Source organism: Lissotriton helveticus, chromosome 2_1, assembly GCF_964261635.1.
Source record: "Lissotriton helveticus chromosome 2_1, aLisHel1.1, whole genome shotgun sequence".
Taxonomy (NCBI): Eukaryota; Metazoa; Chordata; class Amphibia; order Caudata; family Salamandridae; genus Lissotriton; species Lissotriton helveticus.
Window position 1 is genome coordinate 1,017,795,587 of NC_136059.1, and position 13,689 is coordinate 1,017,809,275.

Here is a 13,689-nt window from a genome sequence, read left to right on the forward strand (position 1 = left end):
GAAGACCCTTGGTGCTGATTTTAGCCCGAAGGCTAGCGTCGTGAATTGGTAGTGGCTTTCTCCGATGGTGAACCTGAGCATATGCTTGTGCTTTCTGTTCATTGGGATGTGCAGGTAGGCGTCCTTGAGGTCTATTGTGACCATGAAGTCCCCGATCTGCAATTGCGGGAGCACCTCTTGCAGGGAGGTCATCTTGAATTTCAGCGTTCTTATGAATTTGTTCAGGAACCTTAGTTCTAGAATGGGTCTCATTGTCTCGTCTACTTTTGGTACCAGGAAGTACGTTGAGTATATTCCTTTGTTTCTTTCCTTGAAGGGTACCCGTTCTATGGCCTGCTTCCGCAGGAGTTCCTTTGCTTCTTCCTGAAGACGCTCTAGCTGTTTGCTTGCTAGTGGTTTTCTTTTTGGTTTTCTGCTTGTTGGCCTCCCCTCCAACTCTATGCAGTATCCGAATTGGATGATGTTGAGGATCCATTGGTCTGATGTGATTTCTCTCCACTCCTGGAGGTAAAATCTTAATCTTCCTCCCACTGGTGTTATGTGGTCGTAGATGTCTAGTTGGTCTTGACCCCTCTGTACGTGCTGCCCCTTGGGATCTCTTCTGTGGGCGGGCACACGGAGTTCTTTGAAGTCACTTAGAGGCGGGCTGTTGTCCCCCTCTTCTATTCTGTCCACGTCCATTTCCTCTCCCTCGAAAGGACTGGCCTCTTTGTTGGTACTGCCAGGACTGCTTCTGCTGACCCTGCAAGTCTGCCTGGTGCGTTTGTTGGAAAGCCTGGTGTGATGTACCAGGCTGGTTTCCACCTCTCCCGCCGGGCCTCCGTGACAGGGTGCCCCTTTTGTTGCCTCTGAACTGCAGAGCTCCCATGGACCTTGCTGTTTCGTTATCCTTTTTTAGTTGACTGAGTTTCTCATCAACTGTTGTTCCGAAAAGCGTGTCGCCGTTGAACGGAGTGTTCAGGATGCTGTGTTGCACCTCCGGTTTGAAACCTGAGATCCTGAGACAGGCGTGTCTTCTTTCAGTGACACCCATCATCATGAGCCTGCTGGAGGTGTCTGCTCCATCCAGGGCCGTCTTAAGGCAAGAATTTGCCGCGTTCTTCCCTTCTTCAAACAGTTTTTCGGCCTTCTGTCTGGCATCCTGGGGCAGGTCCTTCACCAACTGCCCCAGCTCCTCCATGATCTGGTACATGTGCCTGTTTATCAGGGCGTTTGAATTAGCCATGCGCCAGTGGGTCGCGGCATTCCGTTCGATCCTCCTGCCCACCAGATCCATCCTCTTGCTCTCCTTATCCGGTGGTGGTCCAGAAGTAGTGGGCACGTTAGCCCTCTTCCTTGCTGTGGCCGTGATAATGGAGACTGCGGAGACCGTGCCCTGAATGTAAGGTGGGTCTTTTGATGAATGTTTGTATTTCTTCTCTGTTCTGGGAGTTACTGCCTTGCATGTTGCGGGTTCCCTGAATGCTTCCTTCCCCTGAGCCAAGACGCTGTCGAGCATTGGTAGGTACTGGCTCCTTGTTTGTGTGGGGAGCAATGTCTCTAGAAGGAAATCTGCCTTCTGCTTCTCTTCGTCGAGCTTGAGTTTGAATGCCGCTGCGGCAGACTTTATCACCGAGTTGTAGGCCCCGATGTCGTCCAGCGGCGAGGGCCTCAAGGGATATGTGTCGACCGCCTCCTCCGGGCTGTCGGTGTCGACATCTTGGTAATCCACCTCCTGTAAGTCAGAGGGGGCCGACTCTGCGTCCGTCCTGCTGTCCTCTTCCTCCCCATAGTTGTAACTATCGTAGGGATTCTCGTCCTCTTCCTGGTCGTCGACCACCTCGACGTCCGGGTCTTGTTCCTCGGCGACCTCGTCTTCCTCCTCGACCACCTCCACCACTGGTGGCTTGGTCTTGTGTGAAATCGTGAAGGTTTTCATCTTTGCGTCAAATTCTTTCTTCCGCTGCAAGATGTTTTCCATTTCGGCCTCGAGGCGCCTTCTCTTTTTCTCCATCTCGGCTGCGTGTTCCGCGTCGGATGGTTCGGCCGCTCTTTTCGGCGGTTGGCTCGGCGCCGTGCTTTTCGGTGCCGGAGGTTTCGACGTCGAACCGGATTTTGGGTCTCTTGTCGGCGTCGGTGGTTTAGGGTCCTTCTCCCTCGGCATCGATCGATCCTTTTCGGGGACGATTTTCAACGACTTCTGCTGTTCAACAGCTCTCGGCGCCGGGGACTCCTTCTCAGAGGATCCGCTGGGCCTGTGAGTACTCGCGGGCGCCAGGTGTTTTGGCTTGCCCCCGTTTTTTCGAGACTCAGTCTCTCGGGTTCTTGGGGGCCGGAGAGTCTCCTACCTTATCAGAAGTCTTCATGTAATCGGTCTCTACGACCGTGTAGCTGTCGTCTTCGGCGGCAGCTTTGTCCTCTTCCTCGGAGGACATCCCCAGATCTTAGAGGGATGGGGTCGGGGCCTTCCCCTGCAGGGCGGCGTGTGCTACCCTCTGTCTCTCTCTCACACGAAGGGTCTTCGGGGCGAAGGGGGAGCAGGCGTTGCAGTCCTCGCTTTCGTGATTTACCGGTAGGCAAAGGTTGCAAACCGGGTGCTGGTCCTTCTGCGCGTACTTGTGGTGGCAGTTACGGCAGAACTTGAACGGCGTGTTATCCATCATCAAGCGCTCAGGGCCTCCCTGGTCGCGTGTTCGTCGAAGATCTCGATGAATTCTCCTTCTCCTTTGCGGACTCTTCGTCGATGAAGTCTCCTGGAGTCTTCAGATGACTTTTCTTTCTAATTTCTGTATTTTCCTTCTTCTTTCTCCAAAAATGTCTGGAGCCCAACCGGGAACGATCCAGACCCGACGGCGGAAAAAAAGAATCTGAAGATGGCGCCCAAGAGTGGGAGCTTCCGCAGTAAGCATGCCGACGTCACCGGAAATGCACCCAAGGAGGTGTGACGCCGACGCCCACCTGGGCTACGAAAAACAAAAAAAACAAAAAAAAGAAAGAAAAGACTACGAATCCGGACCCAACCACAAGACCGCGGAATAATGCACAGCATAGTGAATCCAGAAAAATTCACGCGGCAAATTTATTTTTAATCCTTTCATAAAAGCTTTTATTGCTGGTACTCTAAACAATGACATATGTTGTCTGTTTTGTAGATATGTTGCAATGGTTGCAAGATGTAAACTTATAGATGAATAGGCCATTTTACATCTCTGTAAATGAAGAAGGTAACAGATAATATTTTGGATGGAAGTATCTAAAGGATCAATTCGATTATTAGTGCAGTAAATGGCAAATCATTTCCATTTAGCAGCATAGCAAGCTCTAGTAGTAGGTCTTCTGGCTTCTTGAATGATATTCATACAGTCTGGTGGCATGTTAAGGTAACCAAACTCTAAGACTTCAGGAGCCAGATTGCCAGATTCAGTTGACCTGGATCTGGATGCCTGATGTCTCCATGGTTCTGCGTTAGCATGGATGGTTTCAGAGACCGTTTTTGGTGTGGAACTAGAGAGTTCCAGCAGTGTGGTGAACCACGGTTGGCGTGCCCATGTGCGAGCTACCAGGATTAGTTTGAGAGACTGTTGTCTGAGCTTGCGTACTATTAGTGGTATTAGTGGGATTGGCGGAAAAGAGTACGCAAATCTACCTGACCAGTTCATCCATACCGCATTGCCCTTGGACAGCAAGTGTGGAAACCTGGCGGCGAAGGTTGGGCATTTTGTGTTTTCGAATGTGTGCCTCCTTGTTTTTGTATGTAGTACATGGCTGTCATGTTGTCCGTCCGGATTAAGACAGCTTTGTTCTGTATGTGTACTTGGAAGGACTTTAGTGCTAGGAAAATTGCCAGCAACTCTAGGTGATTGATGTGAAGCACCTTTTGTTGAGTGGTCCATCTTCCCGGAGTTGTGTGGTGGAGCAGATGTGCTCCCCATGCTTGGAGGCATCAGAAGCAGGCTTTGTAGGTTTCGGCACCGAAGATTTTGGGCTGGAAGCTATTTTGGTCGGCTTGGAAGCGTCGAAAACAGGCTTCAATGGTTTCGGTGCCGTCTTGTCTTTAGGAGTCGAAGGTTTCTGAGTGTTTTTCGGAACCGGGATTTCTTTTGGTTTCGGTGCCGAGGGAGCTGGTAGTATCGGCACGAGCGGTTTGCTCGGTATGGAGCTACCGGAAGGCTTTAGTATTTTCTTCAGAGACCGGCTCGATGGCGGGGCTTTCGAAGCAATGTCTCGACTGGGCCCCGAAGGTGGAGTTTCGACCTTAGCCTTTGGTTTAGGAGTTGGGGCTGGGGTAGGGGCAGTCGTACTCACGCGTTGACCTCTTGGTATGGAGTCATCTGCCTCAGATACGATTTGGAGATCATCAGAATCTTTCTCGGGGACACATGGACCTTCGTCGAAGATATCCACCGGTTCCGGAGCTGATCTCTGCATGTCGCGTCGACGGGCCCTCCGATCTCGAATGGTCTTCTTGGATCAAAAGGACGCACAAGCTGCGTCGTGTTCAGGTGATAAACACAGGTTACACACCTCGTGATGGTCGCTGGGTGGAAATTTTGCTCCACACGGGCATTTTTTGAATGGCGTCCTTTCCATGAGTTGTAGGCCCCACCATGTGGGTAGGCCCAACGGCCCGTGTCGACGACCGGAATTCAACTAATGAAGTTGAGTCTATGGATATTGATGTTGAAGTTGTTTTTAGAAGTTTTTCGCGTCGAAGTCCATGGAAAGTAGATTTTGAACCAGAGCGGAAAAGTTGCATCCCGAACCCAGTGGCGGAAAAAAACAGTCTAAGGATGGAGCCGATGCCCATGCGCACTATTGTCCCAGGGAGGAGTCACCTATCTCGGGACTACAAAGACTTCTTCCAAGACGACAAAAACATGCAATCATCCAAGCCCAACACCAGATGGCGATCTAATGCAAAGTGTAGAATCTGCAGCTCATATGCCTCAAACAGATATTTTGTGATGTAATTTAAAATACATCAATTGAAAAGAAAAACACATTATGCACAATCATATTGCAGGACATGCTTCTTGTGTGCTACTTATGAAAGGCGAGTTTAATCTTAGACAGGCCTAAAATTTAAAATGCTTGCAAAGGTTTACTTTAAACTGTATTACTTTTTTTTCTTTTGCAAAACAAAGATGAGCTGATTTTATTAAAATAAGGTGTAGTTTGAATAAAAATATTTAACTGTGTCAAACAGCTGGACCACTTGGCAAACCCAATTCTACGCTGGTTTGTAATAAATATTTATTCAAAGATGCCCCATAGGGTGGAACTACAGATGGATGCAAAGTGACAGACTGCTTGAAAAGAGCTCCAATAACTGAAAAATGGAGTTAATGGAAAAAAAAGATCAGGAAGGGCTACTAAATTGACATTAATGCTTTAAATGTACAAGGTGTTCTCAGCCTAAGAAGTTTTGACAAAGCATGCAGAGCTGCAAAAAATCCAATGCTGAAGAAACAATGAGAGCATCTGGTTAACTTGTCTGAAAGAACAGAAACCTGGTGATGGTTTTAATATAAGTGTCACCTGAATAATGTGGTTTACGCATTTAAACAGCAGCTCAAACGTTAGGCTACTTACTACATTCGGTGTAAATCTCTTGAAAATCTCCAGCTGTCATTGAGAAATTAGCATTTGAAGGAAGGCTATGTGGATTTACATCAGGAAAATATACTGGCCTTATTTGATCTGCCGACCTGCGATTGTTGCTGAACTGGTGTATCCATGGATAAAGCTTAAATCCATTGACTTGACAGCATCTGCAAAACAGAAATTGATTCTATTACTTGCCTATTTTTACTCATAGGGATGAGAATAGCTTTCTCTCCATACCGGCACGAGTTCATAAGAAATTTGTTAAAACACGCCGGGGAGAGGGGTTGGCATAACGGCTAAGGCGTTCGACCTCGGACCTGGGGAACTTGGTTCGAGTCTCGGTAACGACGCCAAAAACCTCCTGTGATTCTGGGCAAATCACTTAATCTCCCCGTGCCTAAAAAAAAAAAAAAAAAATGAAAGTGTGTCCTCATGTAACGTAACTGGTGCTATGTAAAGCGCTCTGATAACTGATTCGGTTCGGTTCAAGTTCGCGCTATATAAGACTCTCTAAAAAAAAAAAAAAAAAACATATCCATTTTATAGGGTTTACATAAATTTGGCAGTAGCCACTGTAGTCCTGGCTAAGCCACACTTTTCACTGGAAAAAAACGGTTAAGGGGGGGGGGGGGCTTTGGGAGGGAGGTCTTTTCTCTCATTTTAGCGATCCCTTAGGAAATTTTGCTTGTGCCTACAGCCCAAACCATTGAACAGATTAACACCACTCAAAGAGTGCTTTTGTGGGTTTGGTGTAAATCCGTTCAGTAGTATTGGTTAGATATAAGCAATTTAAAAAGTTGCATAGCGAGCTTGAAAGGTTTATCGCTTTTGTAAATTATGTCCATCTGGAACTCGCAATTAAAGAAATTAAAAAAATAAAGAATTCAGATTTATTGAGAGAGCCTTTTCTCCTGCTGTCCCTTTCGGATGCGTCGATCCAAAGTTGGAACTGCAGAGCAGAGCGATTGGCTGAATTTCTAAGGTTTTTAAATGCTAATTTCTAACTGTGCCTAGGACATGTGCAGCAAGAGGAAGAAAGGTGCAGAAAGAAGGCAGAGATATACAGAAAGGACCAACAGAAGTCCAGAAAGAGGCCTTGTTGCAAAGTTATCCAGTGCCCTGGGCACCCCCCAACTTTTTGCTGACTGGTACTGGTGGAAAATGACTGACTGACCCTGTGCTCTGCCTAACCAGGCCCTGAGCCAGTGCTTTGCTGAAAGACACTTAGAATATAGTGAAAACACCTACATACACTGGGGTACACTATGTGGTGAGGTACCCCTGTGATTGGCATCACCTCTCCTGTAAGGCCCTAGTATACAATATGGCAGGGGGATTAAACCTACCTCTAAGTCCCTAGCATATAATAGGGCATGGCAGCCCTTTTCAGCACTTACATGTGTGCACTGCTGAGTCCCAGGTCAGTTTAAAAGTAGCCCTGTGTGTGCAGAAGAGGCAAGAGAGGTGCAAAAAGAAGCGAGACGTGCAGAAAGAAGCAAGAGAAGTGCAGAAAGAAGCAAGAAGTGCAGAAAGGGGGAAAGAGAAGTGCAGAAAGGGGGAAGAGAAGTTCAGAACGAGGCAGCAGAGGTGCAGAAACAGGCAGAAGAGGTGCAGAAAGAGGGAACAGGGCGTAGAAAGAGAAGATGGGTGCAGAAACAAGCAAGAAGGCTGCAGAAACAAGCAAGAAGGGTGCATTAACAAGCAGGAAGGGTGCAGAAATTTGCAAGAGAGGTGCTGAAACAAGCAAGAGCAGTACAGAAGAAGGCAAGAGGGGTACAGAAAGATGCAAAAGAAAAGCAGAAACAAGCAAAAGAGATGCAGAGGCAAGAGAGGTGCAGAAAAAAAGCAAGAGAGGTGCAGAAAGAGAAGAAGGGTACAGAAAGAGGCAAATGGGGTGCAGAAAGAGGCAAATGGGGTGCAGAAAGAACCAAGAGAGGTGCAGAAAGCAGCAAGAGGGATGCAGAAAGAGGCAAGAGACGTGCATAAAGAACCAAGAGAAGTGTAGGAAAAGGGAAGAAGCGTGCAGAAAGAAGCAAGAGAAGTGCAGAAAGAAGCAACAGAAGTGCAGAAAGAGGCGAGAGGAGTGCAGAAAGAGGAAACAGGGGTGCATACAGAGGCAAAAGAGGTACAGAAAGAACCAACAGAGGTGCAGAAAGAGGAAGAGGAGTGCAGAAATTTGCAAGAGAGGAGCAGACAGAGGCAAGAGAGGTGCACACAGCGGCATGCGGGGTGCAGACATTTACAAGAGAAGTACAGAAAGAAGCAAGAGAGGTGCAGAATGAAGCAAGAGAGGTGAAGAAAGAAGGAACAGGGTGCAGAAAGAAGGAACAGAAGGGTGCAGAAAGAGGCAAGATAAGTGCAATAAAGAAGCAACAGAGGTACAGAAAGAGGGAAGACGAGTGCAGAAAAAGACAAAAGGGGTGCAGAAAGAAGCACGACTGGTGCAGAAGGAGGCAAGAGAAAGGCAGAAAGAGGCAAGAAAGTTGCAGAAATAGGCAAGAAAGTTGCAGAAAGAGGCAAGAGGGGTGCAGAAATTTTTAAGAGGTGATGTTACCAGACTAATGCACAAAAAACTAGTGCAAAAAGAAGCAAGTGAGGTGCAGAAGGAGACAAGAGATCTGCAGACAGAGGTAAGAGATTTGCAGAAACAGGCAACGGGGGTGCAGAAAGAGGGGAAAGTGTGCAGAAAAGGGCAAGAAGGGTGCAGAAAAGGGCAAGAAGGGTGCAGGAAAGGGCAAGAAGGGTGCAGGAAAGGGCAAGAAGGGTGTGTAAGAAAGTGGCTCTGTATATACTGGATCAAAGTAAGGTATAATGTGCACAGAGTCCACAGTCCCCAGAGGTATGGCAGAGGCTAAAGTTAGATATAACCTTACTTAAAGCATTTGTTGTACACAGTCAGCAAATGGTCTCACACACTAGGCCAATTGTTTGTATAAAAATATATAGCTGTTTTATTTTAGAACCAACAATATGTATCAAAATATACTTTCTCAGAATGAGTTACTTCAGTTAAATACTTTTCAAATAGGCAATAGACTTTTGAATACAACAGCTACAGTTGTTGAAATAGGCAACACAATTTCAAACACAATGTTACATTGAGCTCAATGGGAATTTCTAGTTAAATGCAATTAGTTACTTTATAGATTACTTTTCCAACCACAGGTCTGGATCATAGATTCAGTCCTGGGACATCTCCTGTAAACAATTAAGTAAAAGCTGTTTTGGTTACAGTAGTGATTTTTAAGGAATATTATTGTATTTTAAAAGTTGACACTTAGAAACTTTTTTCACATAGAATCTAGCACATTGATTTTACCCTGCACTTACTTGTGATAAGGCTGCACCCCTTTCCAAGACACCGCGCAGCCGATTAGGCGCTGCCGCGGAGGTCTCCTTGCACCGAGCCGCCATTTTGGGGGAACTGAAGGGTTGGCGGTACAGTTGCCTGGCCCCTCCCGCCCTCACCGGTATTTAGTCAGCGCATTGCCTGCACGCGCATCTGATTTGGTAGCAGACCTTCCTGAGGCGGAAGCCGGGAAGGCTGCGGCGCTTTACTTTAAAATTGTTATATTGGATCTTTCTGTGCTGTGGCATCTCGCACATTGATTTTACCTTGTACTTATTTTTAAAAATTGTTATTTCGGATTTTACTGTGCTGCGACATCTCGCACATTGATTTTACCCTGCACTTACTTGTGATAAGGCTGCACCCCTTTCCAAGACACCGCGCAGCCGATTAGGCGCTGCCGCGGAGGTCTCCATGCACCGAGCCGCCATTTTGGGGGAACTGAAGGGTTGGCGGTACAGTTGCCTGGCCCCTCCCACCCTCCCCTCCTAGATATGACTGCTCTTCCTCGGCCGCGCCGGCGGCGTGCCGAAGGCGCGCCAAAGAAAAGCCCGTCTGCGCCCGTCCGCGACCATGACACGGCCGGGGCCAGTCCCTCTGCCTGTTTATCAAGCCATACTGGGGCGATTTATAAGCGTTCAGAGTTGTTGGCCCCGAGACCCCCCCGGTGTCCGCTCAGCCCCTTGCTTACCCCGCACGCTGGGAGCTGGGACTATGCGTGTAGGGACTGTGAATTTTATCTTTCTCAGTGTGAATCAAACAATAAATCAGGTCCATGCCTGTAGCCTCAATGTCTCTCGGAGTTTAGGCTTCTCCATGAGCCTAAAAGTGGCCCTGGTGAACTGTAGATCGTTGGTTAAACATGCCATTGACATCTGGCAGTCCCTTCTGGACAATAATTAGGACCTTCTTTTTCTCACTGAAACGTGGCTGAATGATACCACTAACCCTACTGTCTCCCTCGCCATTCCAGAAGGCTATAATATTATCTGTTCCAACAGACCTAATGGCAAACAGGGGGGTGGTGTCGCTCTTATTCACAAGTCCAAATGGACGGTCAATATCCCTCTATACGACCAAATAGATTGCATTGAGGGATTGCTTTTCAGTATCAAATTATCCCCTTCTATCTCTTGCTCCGGAGTATTGATTTACCGCCCCCCTCACTCCAGTACGACATATCTGCCAGTTCTGGTGGACTATATCGTCCAGACTAGTTCACGTTACGCTAATTTCACTGCTCTGGGGGACTTTAATCTCCATGTGAATGATGAGTCCTGCCCCCATAGTAATAGTTTTGTCTCAATGCTAGCGGCTTGCAGCTTAGCCCAAAAAGTTGATCTACCCACGCATAAAGCTGGACACATACTGGACTTGATCTGTTCCAACTTGAAAAACATCCAGATAGCTAATCCCGTACCAGTCATTTGGTCAGATCATTTTCTCATTCCCTTCAAGATTGACATACCTTATCCAGTTAGGCCCTCACTGATTCCTAAAGCATCAGGAAGAAACTGGAGTCGCATCACCCTAGAATCACTCCAGGAACACCTAAAAAACTCGCAGCCTATCCCTGCCTCAGATCTTAATAGACGCATTGACAACCTGGATGTTTGGATAGGCCAGGCTATGGAGGAATTGGCTCCTCTGAAGCCTATTAAAACTTTCAGGGCTGCACCATCTGCTCCTTGGTATTCTGACGAGCTTCGTCAGAAAAAAGCCTTGTGCAAAATCCTCGAACGAACTTGGAGGCAGAAGTATTCTTTTGAAAGCAAAGTTACCTATAAGATGGCCCTCAAGGAATACCGTAGACTGATTGTGGAGCATAAAAGGGACTATCTGGCCTCTAGAATTAACAAAGCCAGTCATAGCTCCCGGGAGATTTTCAGCATGGTTAGATCCTTTACGGATCCTCACGCGCTGACCCGGAGCCAGCCTGCTACCCAGTCTTTCTGTGACAAATTATCGGAATTTTTTGAGAAAAAAAAAAAGAAAATCGAGAACATATATGCCTCCTTTCCCATTTCTAATGATACAGAACAGGAGAAAGAGCATATTCCTCAGAATACACGGTCCCCTATCCTCTTAGAATTTGCAGTTATCTCTGAAGCTGACACCATTGCAGAACTACTTAACTGTAAATCCGAATCACCGAATGATCCCTGGCCGGCGAAGCAATACAAGAGATTGGCAGAGTTTCTTAACCCCTTTCTCAACCATATGAAGAATGACTCCCTGAGAACGGGTAGGTTTCCTGCCAAATGGAAACATGCTTCCTTGGTCCCCATCTTGAAAAAGCCCAACTCGGATCGGGACAATCCAAGTAACTACAGGCCAATATCTCTTTTGCCTGCGCCAGCTAAAATCCTGGAAAAATTGGCTCATTCCCAGCTTGCCAATTATATTGAATCCCATGGGCTTTTGCATGACTCTCAGCATGGCTTCCGGTCTGGCCACAGCACAGAGTCAGCCCTAATTGAAATGACTGACTCGGTGAGATGGACGCTAGACCGTGGGTCGAGGGCTGTGTTAGTGCTGCTGGATCTTTCAGCAGCATTTGACAACGTCTCTCATAAGACTCTGCTGAGGAGGCTGGGGGATCTGGGTATAGGTGGCACTGTGCTGAAATGGATCACTTCCTATCTATCGGACCGCACACAGCAGGTATATACCCCGCCCTTCACTTCTCCCGCCAGACCACTTAAATGGGGAGTTCCTCAGGGCTCCTCTTTGAGCCCGCTCCTGTTTAATGTCTGCTTCACTCCCCTGGCTGAAATGATTGCACGAACTGGGATTAAAACCACTTCCTACGCTGATGACATTCAGCTACTTTTTACCTTTGATGAGCCTTCTGCTTCCGCATTTGACCCTTTGAAATCCTGCCTCAGAGATATTTCTAAGTGGATGGACTCTAATTCCTTAAGATTGAATGCAGAAAAAACAGGGATCCTGTTATTTAATACACCGTCTCCTCTTGATTCCAGCCTCTGGTGGCGGGAGATTTGAGTCAAGCCCCCATACCCAAAGACTCTGTAAAGAACCTGGGGGTCCGTTGGGATAACCATCTTACTTTCAACGCCCAGGTCCAATCAGTAGCAGCATCTTGCTTTGCTAAGATTAAAACAGTAAACAGGCTCATCAACTATCTTCCTTCTGACTGCCGTAAGACTGTGGTTCACGCATTGATTACCTCCCACCTCGATTACGCCAATGCGCTGTACCTAGGCATTACGGCAGGCTTATGTAAAAAACTCCAGACTGTTCAAAATGCTGCGGCACGTCTGGTGGAGAGAATTCCTCCTAGACAACATATCTCTCCTCTTCTCCGTAGATTACACTGGCTACCCATTGCTAAAAGATGTGTATACAAGGCCATGATTCTAGCCTATAGAGTTTCTAAGAGTAAAGGACCAGCTCATTTGAAAAGCTGCTTATGTCCATACCAAAATGCCAGAACTCTGCGCTCCAATTCCCAAATTCTCCTTGCAACTCCTAGATTTAAAAGGACACGTGCAGGAGGGAAGACTTTTGAAGTATGTGCCACTCAGCACTGGAACAAACTCCCGATTGCCCTCCGTGCTTGTCAGACAGAATCCGCATTTCGAAAATACCTCAAGACCCATCTTTTCTGCCTATAATCCACCTTCCTTCCCTTTAGCATCCCTGTTACCAGATCCACTAGTGCCGGGACGCCCCGTTGGGGCAGCTGTGCGCTCTATAAATGACACAATTAAAATAAATAAATAAATGTTATCCTATGGGAGGAAATTCACTTAGCAGGTAAGTAGTGTTATTGGTACTTTTTCTTACTTAGTGTTGGATCCTGGATCCAGCACTGATAAATCTCCTGTAAACAATTGAAAGAATGTGTTTAGGTCATACAGGCGATTTTTAAGGAATATTTGTAAGTTTCCAAAATCGACATGTAGAAACTTTTCTGGTGAAAACCAGACAATGGATTCCTATGGAGGAAATTTGAGTTAATAGTAAATCACGGTTATAGTTACTTTTCAGGTTCAGTGCTGGGCTTTAAGATACAGCACTGGGATCTCTCATGATAACAGGTGAGTAAATCGGAATTCGTTGTTTGGCTAATTTTAGATGAATATTTTAAAGTGTCAAAACTCCACACTTAAAAGAATTTCCAAGTGGAACCCGTCAATGTTACCCTATGGAAGAAAAGTGAGTTATCGGCTTTTGGGTATGTACTCAACTGGCAGAGTTAAGGTTCTGGCCATAGACTCGGGGTCTCCCAAGGTCAGGCAGGGACAGTTGTTACACCCTCAGCGGCTGGGTCCAGGGTGCTTTTGAGCAGTCGGGCGCTCCATGTTATTCAATGGGAGACTTGGAAGTTGAACAAAGGCTGCAGGCTCAGGTGCGACCACCACTTCGAGAGGTAAGTTGGGATCTTGGAGGATAGGTAGACAACCAGGAGTTGGGCACAGGGGGCCGTGGGGCGCCGGGTGCAGGGGTGTCTTTGGACGTCAGGAAATCTTACCCTCAGCTGGTCGCGGTTGGAGGGGGTCCCTTGTTGTGAGGCTGCAGGCTTTGTCAGGATCGTCGAGGAGGGTCTTTGGGCACTGGATTCCAGGTCACAATCGCCGGGAGGACGTCCTCGTGGTCTTTGTCCACTCATGCACAGGCCGGGCTCGCTGGGTGCAGAGTGTGCCGGATCCGCAGTTCCTGGCTGGCACCAGGGGTGTTGCTGTTTGAGCAGAACCACTGCTCATGGGAGTCGCAGCCTTTTAGATGAT

General features: G+C 47.3%; 1 protein-coding gene across 1 annotated transcript in view; it reads right to left on the bottom strand.

Moving 5' to 3' along the window:
* Positions 1–13,689, bottom strand: part of LOC144818410 (carnosine N-methyltransferase-like) — a 138,719-nt gene that overhangs the window by 76,023 nt on the left and 49,007 nt on the right. Inside the window, exon 5 of the mRNA XM_078675783.1 lies at positions 5,572–5,750. Within this exon, the coding sequence (XP_078531909.1) occupies positions 5,572–5,750 (179 nt within the window). The remainder of the gene's footprint in view (positions 1–5,571; positions 5,751–13,689) is intronic.